Raw genomic sequence first — 16,751 nt, forward strand, 5'->3', positions numbered from 1 at the left:
CAGAGCTTCATTACTGGGTTCAGGCAAAACATACACACACACACACACACAGCCACACACACATGCACGCACTCACGCACGCATGCACGCACACACACAAACACACACACACACACACACACACAGACACACGCACACACTCACGCACACACGCACACACACACGCACACACGCACACACACACAGTCACACACACACACACACACACACACACACACACACACACACACACACACACACACACACACACACACACACACACACACACACACACACACACACACACACACACGCACAAAAGGCCCCATGTATGAATGCCCCAGAAGTAAGAAGAACCGGACAACTAAGTCATGGCCGTTCAAACGTCTGCAGCCAAAGACATCATACAGTGCAATTATGAACAGAAGGCTGAATGCATTTTAGGAAGATCACATCATAGGAACAGTGCTGATGGTAAGGGGAGACACTGGCCACAGTTTGACCAGGGGAGACCATTTGTAAAGGACATATATGTGGTCAAGGACGAACTCTTGGAGATGAGTACAACATAAAGACACTGTGTGCATGTTCTCCCTTTAGAGGAAAGCTTTCCCATTCCTCTTCCAAAGGCATAATTCTGTTTCCAGCCACACAATGTATGAGGTACATGTTGATGGGAGAAACGAGACTCACTTAGAGGTGGCTAAAATGGAACAGAGACCTAAATGAGTCTGTTGCAATAAACAACAGTGACTAAATCTCTTTACGTGTAACAGTGACACGATCTCTATCCCTAATCCACATACAAAATGTTACATAATATAACACTGGTGGTAGATGTACCCAATGCTATCTCTGGCAACAAATCCTGAAAGCTATCTGTTGAATGAAATCTTTAAAGAATTATTGTGGACATTTTTGTAAGGAGCATGATTTATCTTAAGACAGTATTTTGGTAACATAGACATCATGCCAAACTACTTCTGACAGGTAGCGAGCAATTGATACTCATCCGTATTTCATGCCATCATTGAAATGTTTTTCCGCAGTGGCCCATCTCTCTCCAATATTTTGTGGATTCAGTGTAACAGGTAACTGTCAAGAGAGCCAAACAAAGCTCAATGGTGTGGCTGTGGTCAGCTGCTGGCTTAAGTGAACTGGACAGTTTTAAAGGACGTAAGGGAGTTAGACAACATGGACAGGGACCTTCACTGAGGGGATTGAATGAGCATTTCTGCTTACTTGGAGAAAAGAAATGTATCAAAGGGAACACAAATTATCTCACTGTTACTTCATAGTGACCCCAGAAGACATCGTATCAATGACTTGGAATCTAAACCTCATCAGAAAGTCATCTCTCCTCCACCCACAAGAAAAAGGTGCTCCTAGATTCACTGAAATAGTAGGCTACACTGCAAATAAAAAAAGGAAAATGCAACACTCAATAAGCGCTTTGCCTTAGATGTACGTCTTGGTATTCACAAAGGCGACATGTATGCTATTTGAAGTTCAGTTTATGTGTCGGAGGTGACAATGCGCGTGTCTAGGCTAATGTCCAAGAATAGTCAAGCGTTTGACTATTCTTGTCCCCCAAATAAACTCCGAGACAATAGATGGCAGTAATGTGAGTCATACCTAAACAATAATCCACCCCCGAAGAAACTGGACTGTAAACGTCTTGTCGAACCCGTAATGAATTAGGCAAAAGTTAGATGACAGTTGTTGAATCTCACTAAATTGTATTCATTTGGAAAATTTCACATTCATAGGTAAGGGCTGCAACATCCTCATACGTTGTTTTGTGTTTCCCCTTGAAGAAGGTTGCTTGAATGAGTGGGTTTTAGTTAGCTACCAAGACTGACTAGCAATGATGAACCAGAGATAGAGAGGGGTGATGTCCAGCCTATGCGTTGGCTAAATGGGCTTGGTGCAAAAGTTCTATTAGTTTTTAGAGTTTGACAGTGTTGTTTTGTTAAAGTCTTTTAAAAATTCTACTCGAGCTCTTTGAACGATACAAGCTTGTGGGCATGATACGTTTGTCAGGTGTGAACCTGAACTATGAAATTGACTCTAAAATAATATAACAGGCTACTGTCTAAAGTAAAGACTTTTAACGTTTGTGTTTTACGCTTCTATTTTTTGTAATCTGTTTATTTGCACATCCCGTTAATGGTGCAAAACGTGCAATATGAGTCCGTAATATCGAGTCATGCTTGTCAGTCGACAGTTGACCTTTATATCTCGTTGGACTATGAGCAAGGACCGCTGCCAACAACCATTCAGGGAGAGTTGGGTAATGAAGATCAGATACCATCAGAGCTGTCCCCAGCTTTCAGAAATTTTCAAACAATTATTAATGTTTTATCTTCTTATGATCAAGATATATTATATCTGACATATCTTTCTTTCTATGAATAACAGTATTATGATCTTAAAGTGTTCTGAATTAAATTAGGACTATCTGCAATAAACAAAACAGGTGTAGCCTACATTATTGTTGGTTTAGGCTGAAGAAGAACTTGAGTATGTAGGGATAGCCTTCAGTAAATCTTTGTATCAACTTCCGTCATACACTGGGTAATAACAGAATCACTTTGTACTTGCGAATCACAGTGGTTTCTCCCCTCAACTTCCTTCTCCAAAAGAGTAAAGATCAATGTCAGCGTTTACTGTTCTTGTGTGAGGAGAGTTTCCCCCTGACAGCAGGATAGTTCTTGAGGTTTCCCAGGCTGGTGAGAAAGTTTGCAGGGGTATTGTGTCTGAGCCGTGACACTGCTCATTCCTGCATGGCGGGTTTGGCCCTGGTCAACCTCCTGCCGGGGCAGACGGAGAAAGAGGTTCCACATTCTTTAGGGCTCCAAATGCCTTTCTCAGCAGGTGTGAGCCATTGTGAGAATGTATTAAAACACCATGCCCCTGTTCTTCTCAGTGAAAGTGTTACCCTAAGTTGCACTACCCAGTTGGCTAATACTTATAAACAGAACTGGCAGTCATTTTTCCCCCCTCTGGTGAGACAGCATCACCCAGCTGGGCTAATTATGGGGCAATACCTCCACTCACTCTCTGTCTTACAACAGAGAATGCGCTGTTCCAGTCAGCAAATGGCATACATTTTTAGATTGCAGCAGCATCTATCTTGCCACATAAACACATGCAACAACATAACATCAGCATTTCCTCACTGTCCTTTTCCTCAGTGACCATAAAAGTAAAAAAAAAAACTCAAAAAAATCTTAATGCTTAATACAACGGCTCATTTTCCCATGTTGATTCTACCGCACTTTCTAAATTGTCTGTATTGATTAAGAAGATGCTTTTACGCAAGGTGACTTAAGGCATGCATTGTTATTCACTATATGTACACACTGCAGGTTAAACAGATGGTTTGAACTTTTTGAGCTAAAGGAGCACTTCTTCAGTTTTATATTTTTTTTTCAGCATTAGTCCTTAACCACAGTACTGATCACAGTTATGCAGCCTGTCCTTAAAGAATTTTATTATATTATTATATAGGCCTACTCTGTTTCTACAGCTTAGCCAGAGATGGGGGAGGCTGAGAAGGAGATGGATAAGCCAAATGTGGAACACATCTACTGCTGTGGAGCCATCACCGAGGTGCTTAAGTTTGGAGCCCGAGACCTGCATGGCATCAGTGCCAGACTGCTGTTTCTGGTCATCCCAGGTAGGACCATGGTGCCTGTGGTTTTCATTAGTATAGGTTTTTTTCACCGTATTGTGGATAAAGATTCGGCCATCTTTTCATTGGGTTGAAACAACATTAGAGTAAAGTTGGCAAAAAAGGTGTTGCAGTGATGACTTGCATTTTCCCAGAGATGTTATTTTGTTGTTGTTGTTGTTATTTTGTTTGTGCATCTGTGCAGCTGAGTGGAGGCCTAATAAATATGATTTGTAAAGTGAACATTACTCCAAGCAGCATGGTTGGCTAATCAGGCAACCCTTTGTCAATGTTTTCAGCAATAAGAAAAAAGTGAGGGTGTAGTGCATGGTATTCAACAATTATGTATGTATTATATATTATAATAATAAATGGAAATGTATTACACATTATGATAATAATACTTTTTCACTGTCAGTCATTCAGTGAACACTGCGAGTAAACAACACCGTAATCAGAAATATTGCCTGTAGGATTGATCTGTTTATACCTGTGTGTGAACACAGCCCATATGAGGTGGGAGACCATCGTATTTTTTGTTTAGCATAATAATCTTGGCCGCAAAAGTGTTGCAAAGAAGACTCATCCTGTAACATTTACTGTGTGATGATGGAGCACTTGTATAACTTCACAATCACCACTGACTATATGCTTTCAGGGTCCCTATGTCACCAGTTCAGAGGTTCAGGCTGTGTACCAATCTGGCAGAGGTTCTGTACCCAGGCTATGAGGTCACTTTGGCAACCTCCTTGAGTACCACATAAATCTGCCAATGGCCTTTACTTTCAGGTGCAGCGTTTGTTCACTACAGCGCTTCACTATTTTCGAGCCATTTTCCACAAACAAACAGAACTGGCATAAAACGGGACTCATGGCTGGCCCCCGACCAAGGTTCAGTCCGCAGGTGGACGATTGCGTCGGACGGAGCGCTCGGGAAATGACCACCACTGCCTGCCAGGGGTGCGCAGGACAGGAAAAACAAGGAAGTGTGAGGTCAGGGATCTACCTTGAGTTCTGGCGTCAGTTCAGACGGAAGAGCCCAGTGGAAAAGTGGCGCTGTGTGCAAGTCCCCCCCCCCCCTTTGGCTGTAGCTTCCAGCAGATCTCAAACCAAAGTAAACCAAAGTGACCTTATGGAAAGAAAGGCCTTGTTGGTTTGCACCAGATGTTCAGTGTTAGAAATGCTGTGGTTATGACACAGACCTTTCAGAAACGCCGCCAGCAAAGTGCCGAGAAATATACAGATTTTTCTGTCAAGATCAGACAGACATCCCAATTTTCTCGGCTTGAAGGGGGTTTCAGTTTGAACATGAGCGCACCACTGGCTGAGCCAGTCAAACCGCGGCTCCTGCAAACAGACTAAATCAACCCAAGTTGGGTCCTCCAGCTTGGCTCTGACACAGCACCCTTGCATTCCTATATTTCATTTTCCAATATCTATGAAATTATAGAGGTCCCTCAGTGTTGTGTGTGACTTAATGCTCAGACTGTTGCATTTTAATGTAATAACAACCAGCGCTACAGTGCCACAGGCATAGTGGTGCGTTTAGGTGATCTGTGTGTGTGTGTGTGTGTGTGTGTGTGTGTGTGTGTGTGTGTGTGTGTGTGTGTGTGTGTGTGTGTGTGTGTGTGTGTGTGTGTGTGTGTGTGTGTGTGTGTGTGTGTCTGTGTCAGAGACAGAGCAAGAGGGAAACAGACCTTCAGACTGTGTGACCTTGTGTGTGTGTGTGTGTGTATGAGAAATGTATCTGTGTGTGTGTGTCTGTGTGTATGTAGGATAACTTGTGTGTGTGCATAATGGTGGGATTGCTTGCACTTGGCTGAAAGGTGTGTGTGTGTGTGTGTGTGTGTGTGTGTGTGTGTGTGTGTGTGTGTGTGTGTGTGTGTGTGTGTGTGTGTGTGTGTGAGAGAGAGTGTGTGTGAGAGAGAGGGACAAAGACAGACAGACATGTGCACAATGCATGCGTGTGTTTGTGTGTATATTTGTGTGTAAATGTACGTATTCATTTCTGTCACAGAGTGACTGTAGGTGTAGAGACCAGGGCTATAGGCCTTCATGTCCCATATGTGTATGTCTGTGCCAGTATGTGTGCATGTCACAGAGCATGTGCAGTCATGGCTCTGTGGAGAGGCTAAACAGCAGCAGCAGCAGCAGCAGCAGCAGCAACAGCGAGTGAGTGAGTGAGCAAGAGGCTGAGAGCGTAGAGAGCGCGCTGTCAACAGGCTTCACACTTTTACTCTGCTGCTTCTGACGTGGCCAGCCAGCCAGCCCATGAGGTAAACCCCTTTCAGGCACAGCTGCTGCTTTGAGCTCCGCTTCGCTCTTGCATATCTCCTGTCCGCTGCTTCCACCAGCCCTTCAAAGGGGCGCCCTAATGAAGACTGATGCCGTGATCCGTTCCATACCAGAGTATGGGAGACAGTTTGTCACCATGTGGATGACTACTGCTGTGTTGCTGCCATAGTGGTGGAGAGTAGCTGGGATGTGTTTTCAAGGGAACTCGTGTCTCCTGCCTGTGTTGTGGTTCAGTAGCCTGGTTCGTGTGGAGTGCACTGAAGATGCCTAGTCTTTTAACTCTGTGTTTTTAACACAGAGTTAAAAGAGTTCTTCATTAGGCTAGATGGCCTTTTCATCTTTGTGTATTTGCGTGTTTAAAACCAAATTGACATTTTGTTGGGTCAGACTGCTCATAGAATGGATTTGGATGGATGGGGTGATTGGCGAGGAAATGCTTTCTGGAAAAAGTGTACGGAAATAACCTAGTGTTTTATGCTAAAATGACACATTTTTGTTGTGAGCGTTCTGTGTGAGACCATATTTTATTCCTAAGCCCAGCTGTCAAAGGCTGCTGGTTAAAAACAAGTTATCTGGAAGATGTCACTTCCCTCAGAAAGGAAACTTGTGTCCAAGACGCATGAGGTTGCCCACACACACACACACACACACACACACACACACACACACACACACACACACACACACACACACACACACATGGCTGCATCCTTTAGCCTGCTCGTAAACATGCATCACACAGTTGGTCGTCATGGCGGTGATGTGGCATCAGGATGTGATGTCATGTCTTGTGATCCTGTTGTCGTCAGGGGCGCCTGGAATCAAGAAGCTTTTGTCCATTTTCGTGAGCTGTGTCAGTGCCCACAGGCACCACCACCCCCAAAAATAGTCAGGACATGTAACACACCCCAGCACACACGCGCATGCACTTACACACACACACACACACACACACACACACACACACACAGACACACACACACTGTCATGTACACACACAGATACATATATGCACTCCCACACAGACACAGACTCAAACAGTCACTCATAGATTCCCCACCATCATCCTTGCTTGCTTTACAGTTTGTGTCAAAGCATTCAGCCTGTTTTCCCCTGAAAAAAAGCAACCCTTAAAGATGAGCTGGCGTGCAGATGACCGATCCAGAAGCATGGCCCTGTCTTGTCATGCCACGTCATGCAGCTGACCTTACAAAGGTGACGCTGATTGGAGCCTGTTCATCTGGCCCTTAATGTCACTGAGCAGCAGCTTCAATGGGCCCTTTTATGGGCCACCAGCCCCCCCTCCCCAAGACCACCCCCGCACACACCCCCGTGGTGTGGGATGGCTGTTATTGGAGACCCTCTGGCCTTTCTGTCCCCTGCCATCGGGGGCAATAATCTCTGTGTCTGGCTTGGAGGCTTCCCTGCCTTTCATATCCGCCTGCTTTCACAGCTGTGCACTCTTGCATGTGTGTGCTGAGTGGCATACAGGTGTGTGTGTGTGTGTGTGTGTGTGTGTGTGTGTGTGTCAGCAAGAGATCACAGCAGGTCTGTGTGTGTTCTCAGATGTTCTTGTATGATCATTTTTCAACTCAGTAATTAAAGAACATTTTAATCAATTTTAGTGAATCTCAATTTCAACATTATGTGGTGAGTCCTATTGCTTGCACCATTCCAGATATTTCAGTTTATACAGAACATTTACACAGAAATCGATCAAGTTTTTGTTGGTTCTAGAAAATATAACTTTTTTTTCCAATAAGTGTCAGGGAAGTTCAAACAAACAACCGTTTTAAGTTGCAAGCTGTTCTTACACTTCTCACCATAATAATAATCCTCTCCATAAATTGGCAAAAGTCCACCTGCCAGTTTGCATTCCGGAGGTTATTACATTTCTGACCACTAGATGGGAGCAGTCTAGTCTGACTGAGTGGAGTCCTTTAGGGGCCCTGAGCAGGATGGGCCCTTCAGAGCCACAGTGGTAAACCCTGCCGTGTTAACCGAATGACCTAATGGGCATAAATTATGTCCACGGTTGATCGGGTTACACTTCATCAGAGAAGCGGTTGGTATCCGCAGGAGGGGTTTTCTGTCCTGTTGATTCCAGTAAACAGCATGCGTAGAGCATCCTGTATATGCGATGACCAAAGCGTGTGGTTGTGGTACACTCATTCATTTCATATCATTAGAAAGTAATGCCTGAAATGGCACAGTGTGTCATGCAGAGCACTGTCAGTAATTACGCTATGTTAGTCATAGTTTTCTTTCTCTTTCGTCCATTCTGTGTGGATTGATGGTAAAATGCTACTGTTTGTTTCGCACAAATGAGAAACAGTGGGGTGGTGTTGGGTGGAGTGGGGGGGGGGGGGGGGGGGGGTCTGAGTCAGAGTGTTGTTGATGTATTTGTTGTTTTAAATGTCCAACATCCTTTGTGTGGTCACCAATAGCCCAGAAAGACGGAAGTCTTCTCGCTACTTCTCTTATTATCCTGTAATCTTTAAACTTAAAAAAAAGACAGCGACATACAGGGGGGGGGGGACATGGAAAAAAAGTTTGTCTGTGTTTGTGTTGGGGCTGATTTTAAACCTGTAAAGATGCAGAGGAGGTCAAGTCCCTCTCTCTCTCTCTCTCTCTCTCTCGCTCTCTCTCTTCTTGCTCTCCCCAGCTGGTTCTGTTTTATGAGAACCTGTTGCTAGCTCCACCAGTCTCTCCCTGCCCCGACAGCTGCCTTCAATAGCCCTTAGTATCACATTGTTTGATAACTCTTAACAGTCTTACAAAGAGCCCTTATGTTCTCCGGAAAGTAGGGTAACATTTAAGTGTTCTGCTACAGTGGAGGTGGAGAACATTAAATTAGTCAGCCCTCTTCCAGAGATAAATGTGTAAATAATGGCCCTCCACCTGTTAATTGCTCTGCATGTTTTCTCACAGAGGAGACCTTTCACAATGGATTTGGCCATTGATTTACATTTGCAAATTAGCATTGTCCTCCTGCAGATTTCAATTCATTCAATTAACTGTGATTAAGAACAGTTCAAATTCATTACGACTAGAAAACAAACCCAAAACAGAATGCCTTGGCTTTGATCGCCCCCTCTCACATTTGATGAGCTGCTGGGTGAGGCGGACATGAGGAATGCCAAGCCCGGTTATTGTCTCCGTCTCTTCATGCATTGCTGAGATTTCAGGGGGAATGCTTCATGGAATGTTACCTGTAGGTTATATTTGATTGCCCGGTCGCTTGATCTCAGAGCTGCTGTGACTACTCTCAGAGATAGAGAGGGTAAAAAGCTGGTAGACAGTGTCTCTCCGTTAATGGACTAGGTTCACTTAGTTTTACATGCCTTTGGTTTTTATGCCCTCTACAAGGGTAGCCTGGTACAACCAGACCCAAATTCACTTTGTGAATATAAGACTCTGGCGACATTCCATTGGGAATGGTTTCCAGTTGTTGCATCCTAATTGACTTAATGTTGAAACCATTGGACCAGCCCAACCATTCGGCATTGACCACTGTTAGTTTGCTAAACGTCCTACTTCGCCACTAACGGTGCAAGCTGATATATTAGCCTTTTCACAAACCTTGGAAGTAAGGAAACAATGTATTTACCCTTGAATAAATGAACACATTCTTTCTGCTCCAGTTTCAATTCTTCGTTTGCTGTCATTGCTACTCCTGTTTGTATGCATGGTGTTAGTCAATGTTGCTTTAATGTCATGGAACTTAGCCACCCCCACTGGTTGCTGATTGGTCAGCAATTTATCTTGCGAAAAGGGTTTCCAGACTATGATGCTGAGAGCAATAGATGGATAAGGCCAGGCTACACAAGCCGCAGTCTAGGGGAATTTAGCACAGAAATGTTTTGTCCGGTGGCCTTCATGATGGCAATGTGAGAACTTCTAGGAAAACAGGCATGCTTTGGCTTGCACCCTTGAAAGTTCCAGATATTATGTAGGGGTGAAGACCTTTCAGAACTTTTTTTTCTGTGAAAAAATGATTTTTAGTCTCTATTATTAGTCTTTAGTCATCAATTTGTCCTGATTGGTAACACACTATGACCAGTTTCCTCTGCAGGAAAACCTATAGTTTTGCCTCAGTTCTCACTATATGCACTTTTCTCATTTAGTAAATATATGAAATTAACTATTAACTATTTCAACTAAATGAGCAGACCATTTTCATGATGGAAACACTAAGCCACAAAAGAATGAATGCATCAATCAGAATAGCAGAATCAATAAATAAAGGGACATTGGTGAAATGACAATATGCTTTCGAGGAACAGGTCCTACCATGAAGAAATGGTAAGACACCAGAGGGGTGGTGGGGAGTCCAAAACACAGAGAGGATCAGGATTAGGGCGAGGAAGAGAAAGACCACAATAACAAAGTGAAGTATTCTCAGATGAAATACATCATCATCATCGGGGCCCAAGCAGTGAGGCTGCCTAGACACCCATTGTGTTTTTTACTTTTTACTTGGTCATCTTCTTCTTCTGGCTAGGGGGTCTATGGTAGCCACTTGAATGTATAGTAAAATGTTCTGAATTTTGGCACATTGATTGGGGTCTGTACCCTGATTCTTTTCACCAAGTTTACATCCAATCCAATTGGCACCCCATTTTGAGGAAGCGTAGAATCCACTGGGCGCGCTGCAATGAGCCAAAATGTGTTTTTGCCAAGAATTATTGATGTGTTTGCCTTAAAAAAATCAAGTCTGGTGAGACTGTGGGATGTCCCAAGGTTGAGACGTGACAACTTGTCATGTCCACCTAATTGATAAAGCCACCATTTTATCAAAAGGTTTAAACAAGCCACACATTTTGTCCAATATTCCTCAAAATTCGCACAAAGAATCTTAATCCCTAGCTCATCTACAGAATTTTTTTGTTGGCTTTTCAATTTGCGAAAGCATTTGTCTGTTACAGCCATTTAAAATCGGCGGCATAACCACCAAGTCACATTTTTACAATTATTCCATTGTACAGCGATGCAAAAGTGCCAAATTCAAACCAGGTTAACAAGAGCACTCACAGTATGTAAGCATTTAGAAACAGTAATGTTAGTTTTCATCAGACTGCTTTGATCCGCACCTGATTCAGTTGCCTTCCCAGGTTCACAAATCTTTTTTACACACAGATTCCCCTTTTCTCAGTGCGTTTGAATGCAGGCCTATGTTGTAAACGTAGATTACACACCACCAGGGCATGTCTCCCATGCAATTGGGCAAGAGCAAACATCCTGTTTTTCTGAATCAGTCCACAGAGGAGATCTTGTGACCCTGATGCAGATACCTGAGAGATGGGACTAAGTTTTCTCTCCTTTACAACTGCTGTGTGTTTATCTCTACATATAGATATGACAATATGTATTTGCCTGTGATGTATGGAACCTGGATAGGATTCCTCTAGTGAGTGTGTAACAGACAATACTGTAGCGTGTGTTTTTATCTACTTGTAGGACATGTCTTCTGAGATCAGAGTTTGATTTTGACCCGGAAGTTAGATGGTTGTACCAATGTGAGAACCATTTTGAGAAATGGTGGTGGTGAATTGTTTCATAAATGTTTCTTAGCAGTCGGAAAATGAAAAAAAGAGCAGAAATGAACCGTTTGTTTTTGTGTGTTGGCACTTACTATGTTCCTCTAGGTACCCCCCACTTTGCCCTTTGTGCACTCTCACCGAATGACGTTCTCATCAGATAGCGTAGAAAAGACTTGGTTCAGATAGAGGTCTAGACACCTGTGTTTTTAAGTCAATGTGTATATGGAACAGGCTTCTTAAGGTTAATAGAAGAAACAGCATAAAAGCATTATTTATAGGTGCGATAAATAAAGAGATGTACCCTTGCGTTATCTCGGCTACACTGCCCACGCTCTCCTCCTTTTCCGACGGCAGGTTCATCTGCTGTCAGCTTTTATTTATTGGCTTTGGCACAAAAATAATCTGATGTAGTTTGTTTAGACTGTTGGCGAACCTTTAAGAATCCACTGCGAATCTGAGTAAATTGAAAGAGAGAGAGAGAGAGAGAGAGATTGTTTGGAAGGTGAGCATGTGTGCATTGGTTGGTGTGTTTTTGTCTAGGCCTATATGCACAGGACTAGGGCTGGGACGGCGCGTCGACGTCATCGATTACGTCGACGCAAAAAATACGTCGACGCAAAATATTTCGGAATTATAGGGCAAGCCTGACTCGAGCATGTTGGAATGCTTACGTTCCTCCACACAAAAATAAGCTGGTTCTTTGTCTTTAACCATGTATTCTGTTTTTGAGTGTTACAGACAACATTTTTATGACCTGGTTAGGTGATTTTCTTCAATTTTCTTTTTTATTTTGGAATTTTGAAGAGCAATAAACAAACACATATTGCAATGTCAAGGGATTCATGTTTTTTTCCCCAGATGTAGAAATCAACATAGTAAATTGCTATTGGTGAATTAATGGGGAGAAAATCGATAATCGAATCGAATCGAATCGAATCGAACTGAACTGAAAAAATGAATCGTTAGATTAATCGATGCATCGAAAAAATTATCGCTAGATTAATCGTTTAAAAAATAATCGTTTATCCCAGCCCTACACAGGACATTTGTGTTGAAAAAGGCTCCAAGGTTTGAGTTCTTGTTGTGTGCTTATGTGCATGTGTGTGTTTTTGTGTGTGCAGCGCTACGGGGCCTGCACCTGCAGGGCTACGTCAGTGCAGCGGTACTCCAAGCAGCCACAGGGTCACTCTGGCCGGGCAGGGCATCTGCTTAACGTTCCGCTGAACAGGCCCAAATTTATGGAGCCGGGGAAGAGTGGGGAAGGGAGAGGAGGGGTGGAAAGAAGGAGGAACTCTTCAGAAGGATATGCCAGAGGCCGGATCAAGCCCCTCTCACACCATTTATGATTCCTCCTCTGCTCTCCTCCCCTAAGCAACGGCAGCCTGTCAAGATAAGGTTTTTTTTTCAGGCTGGTGTTTCTATCTAGGATGCCTCTCCTTGCCCTCTAGGTTTGGCCTCTTTTATTAAGATGTAAGCTGGTGGAAATCCTTACCCTTGTCTTTCAAACGTGTACTCCATGTTTGGAAGTAACTTGGTCATGGTAAGAGGTTCACAATGACAGAAAGAGGGAGGGAAGGATGAAGAGTCGATAGGCTGATAATTTTAGTAAATATACACAAAAGTGAGCAGTGAGCATTAACACTGTCCTTGTTGCCTGCCAAAGCTGCTCCATCACTCCACCACCCACACCCTTCTCTCTTTCTCTCTCTCTTTCCCTCTCTCTCGCTCTATTTCTCTCTCTCTCTCTCGCTGTCTCTATCGCTATTTCTCTCTCTCTCTCCCACTTCACTCCCTCAGGAAAATGCAAAACATGCACACCTCAAATCCCTCAATTGCGTCTAGCTGCCGTTAGCAGATGGCAACCATATCACATGCATCACTGACTAACACTCCAACCTGCAGGGGAGAGAAATAAAGACACTGAGCAGAAGATCAACGCCTTGTTCATTTATCTGCATCGTCTCGTTTTGATGACTTCATTTCCCCCTCTGTGGACTCCTGGGGCAGGTTGTTTGGTTGGTTAATGTCCTCCTGCATTCGTCTCCTCCTCATACCCTTCCTCTGTATTTCAGTCTCAGAAATATGAAGAGTAAGAGAAAGTGAGAGAGAGAGAGAGACAGAGAGAGAAATAAGGGAGAGTGAGTGAGAGTGAGTAAGAGTGAGAGACAGTGAGAGAGAGAGAGAGAGTGAGTGAGTGAGTGAGTGAGTGAGTGAGTGAGTGAGTGAGTGAGTGAGTGAGTGAGTGAGTGAGCAAGCTAGCGATTGAGTGACTGAGAGTGAGAGTGACAGAGAGAGAGAGAGAGAGAGGGAGGGAGTGAGCGAGTGAGAGGGTGAGAGGGTGAGAGCAAGATAGCGAGTGAGAGAGAGTCAGCGAGCGAGCAAGAGAGAAGGAGAGAGAGAGAGTCAGCGAGCGAGCAAGAGAGAAGGAGAGAGAGAGAGAGAGAGAGAGAGAGAGTGAGTCAGGAGAGAGAGGGAGAGGGAGAGAGAGTGTCAGTGAGTGAGTGAGAAAGAGAGTCCACCTTGAGGAGTGTTGTAGACCCCTGTATGAGGAGCACAGAAGGCTGAGAGCCAGAGCCCTGTGGAGTCTAAGCGGCTGTCTTTACCAGGGGGTGTCTGGTGAGAAAACTGCCATTTCCAATCTGGGCACCCCAGAGCAACCCTCTCCTCACACTCTTGTCTCTATGCCCCTCTCTCTCCTTCCCTTCTCTCTTCTTCTCTCCCTCTCCCTCTCTCTCTCTTTCTCTCTTTCTCTCTCCGCATGGCGCACATATCTGGGGCCATCTGGGAGACATTTGGGGGAAAAGCTCGGCATGAATGAAAACATACAAATGCATTTAATCTATTTAAGGGGCTGTAGAGGGCTGCTGTTGGCCTCACTGCTGGCCCCAGCTCTCTCCTCTTCTTCTCCTCTCTCCTCTCTCCTCTTCTCTCCTCTCTCCTCTACTTTTCTCTTAAGTCTTATGTTCACCTTTCTCTCCTCCTCTATCTACTCCTCTTCTCCTGTCTCCTTTTTCCCTCCCCTCTCTCCTTTTCTCCTCTCCTCTCTACTCCTCTCTTCTTCTCTTCTCTCGTCCCCTCACCTTACCTCCCCTCTACACTACTATCTTCTCTCCTCCCCTTTCCTCTCTTTCTCTGCTCTCTCTCAAACCCTGTCCTCTCAACTGCTCTGTTCTCCCATCCTATCCTCCCCTTTCCTCTCTCTTCCTCTCCTCCTCCCCCTTCATTCACTCCCCTCTTCTCTCATGCCATCATTCATCTAATCTTTCATCCTGTCCTGTCTCTTTCACTCTTTTTTCTCCCCTTCTCCCCTTCTCTCTCCTCATCCACCCTATCAGAAGATACCACAACAATCTCTGGACACAGTAGGGGATAGGAGAGGATGGAAGCAGGATTGTTTTCTTTTTTCATTTTGCTTTGGAGGACTCGCCCCATATACTCTTTGAGTGCTTCTGCCTGTCAGTGGCTCTAAGAGGGATTTTGGAAAAAGACAGAAAGAAAAGAAAGCAAGAAAGAAAGTAAGAAGAAAAAAAAAAAGAAAGAGGGATCCTGATGGAACTCCAGCCGCATTGGGAGGGACGTCTGAGGTTGCAGCATGCACATTTGATTAGGGGTGAGACAGAAAAGGAAGCGACTGAACGAAAGAAAGGAGGGAGAGAGAGTGAGAGTGAAAGAGAGAGAGAGGGAGAGAGGGAGGGAGTCAGCCTGAAGAGGACGGTGGTGAGCTGGCGAATGGTGCTTTCAAGTGGCTGAAGCCCACAGTGAATGTTTCACATTAGTCTTTCCCATGTTGTGTCCTCTCATCAAGGGAAGACACACTGTACATACATCCTTTCTTTTCTTTGTTAACGTCTTTCTTTTTTCCTTTCCTGATTTTTCTTTCATTCCTTCTATCTCTCTCTCACCCTTTACCTTTGTATTTATTTTAATTTTATGCCACTTAACCATCTACCAACACAACAAACCTCTATCCCTTGAGAAGGCTTTGCTCAACATTCCCAGCTGAGCTTAGCTAGCTGATAAATGACTGAAGTATCTGAACGATAATTAATATCTAAACAAGAAGGCGGAAACGCGGCCACCATCCGAGCCGGGGTGTTCGGGCCTCCACGGTAGTTTGGTTTCATTTTCAGTGTATAGATTCCATCGGAATTGTGTAGATTCCATCCCACTCCACTCCCCCCCCCCCCGATCTCCCTGCTGGCCCTAAATGCAACCATTTTCATGTCTAATGTCCATAATGGAGGCCGACGCTGTGTAAATACTATATAACATTCCCAATGCACTGAAGGCTTTAGAGTTCTAATGCAAAGTAGATTCCTTGCACTCTGACACGTAAAGCAAGTACATTCTGTGGCTTCGATTGGCCTTAAATGTTCTGGGTTGTTGGTGTCCGAGTCCTAAAAGCAAGTTGTGAACCCAATGCTTAGAATAAAAGGGGCAATTTAAGTGCATTAGTATGCTAAGAAAAATATTTGACGTGTAACCATAATTCAGGGATTAAATGCCTCGTGAACTTTCGGAGGGAGCATTTTCTTCGGCGTCTGTTCAGGGCTGTTGTTCTGTGCATATTTCTGTCTTTCTTGGATATGTTTTCAGCAGAAAATCCTTCTTGACTGACTCTGAGAAGCATAGGTGATCAAACCTGTCAATTTTTCTTTCGGCACACTTTTTTTTCCTCATCGTGTTGGACTGCACACTCATCACCTTGGGGAACCACCTGTGTGAAAACTCATGGGGAAAAGGAACGAAACGTTCAAGGCTGCAACTCTGTCGGAATGGCTTTTTCCCGTCAGTTTCGGTAATGTCCTCGCCGCCCTCTCCAACATAAGTATCGGCTGTGGCCGTGATTGGCAGCGTGTTGTTTTAAGTGCATTGGCTAATGGGCGAGGGGAGAAAGAGCTGGAGCCTTCCCCCCTCTGGCTGCACCTGCAGCTCTTCTGCTCTCGTCACCTTGCTGTGTGCCAAAGAGTTAGAGTGGGTGGGGGTTACGGGTGTGTGTGTGTGTGTGTGTGTGTGTGGGGGGGGTGTTAGAGGGAAAGGGCACCGGTGCTTGTACCGAGTGGGAGAATTAATAAGCCGTAAATGAAGACTGGGCGGAGGGGGGGCAGGGGGGAGTTACTCGGTGAACCAGCATCCTGAGATAATAAATTAAAGGTAGTGGTGCCAGAACGAGGGCTGTCCCAATGTTTTATCCTACTTTCTATCTGTGGCAGTGGAAATAAGGCAAACTTAACACATGTAGGAGGCAGTCAGAGAGA

The 16,751-nt window shown here is 44.4% G+C and overlaps 1 protein-coding gene across 1 annotated transcript in view; it reads left to right on the forward strand.

Moving 5' to 3' along the window:
* The first annotated feature begins 1,636 nt into the window (after positions 1 to 1,636).
* The window catches only part of ldah (lipid droplet associated hydrolase), a 62,543-nt gene continuing 47,428 nt past the window's right edge, over positions 1,637 to 16,751 (forward strand). The window contains exons 1-2 of the mRNA XM_080850796.1: positions 1,637 to 1,748; positions 3,493 to 3,661. Coding sequence (XP_080706922.1) covers positions 3,523 to 3,661 — 139 coding nt within the window. The 5' untranslated portion in view covers positions 1,637 to 1,748; positions 3,493 to 3,522. The remainder of the gene's footprint in view (positions 1,749 to 3,492; positions 3,662 to 16,751) is intronic.

The sequence above is a fragment of the Sprattus sprattus genome, assembly GCF_963457725.1.
Source record: "Sprattus sprattus genome assembly, chromosome: 13".
In the NCBI taxonomy this organism is placed as follows: domain Eukaryota; kingdom Metazoa; phylum Chordata; class Actinopteri; order Clupeiformes; family Clupeidae; genus Sprattus; species Sprattus sprattus.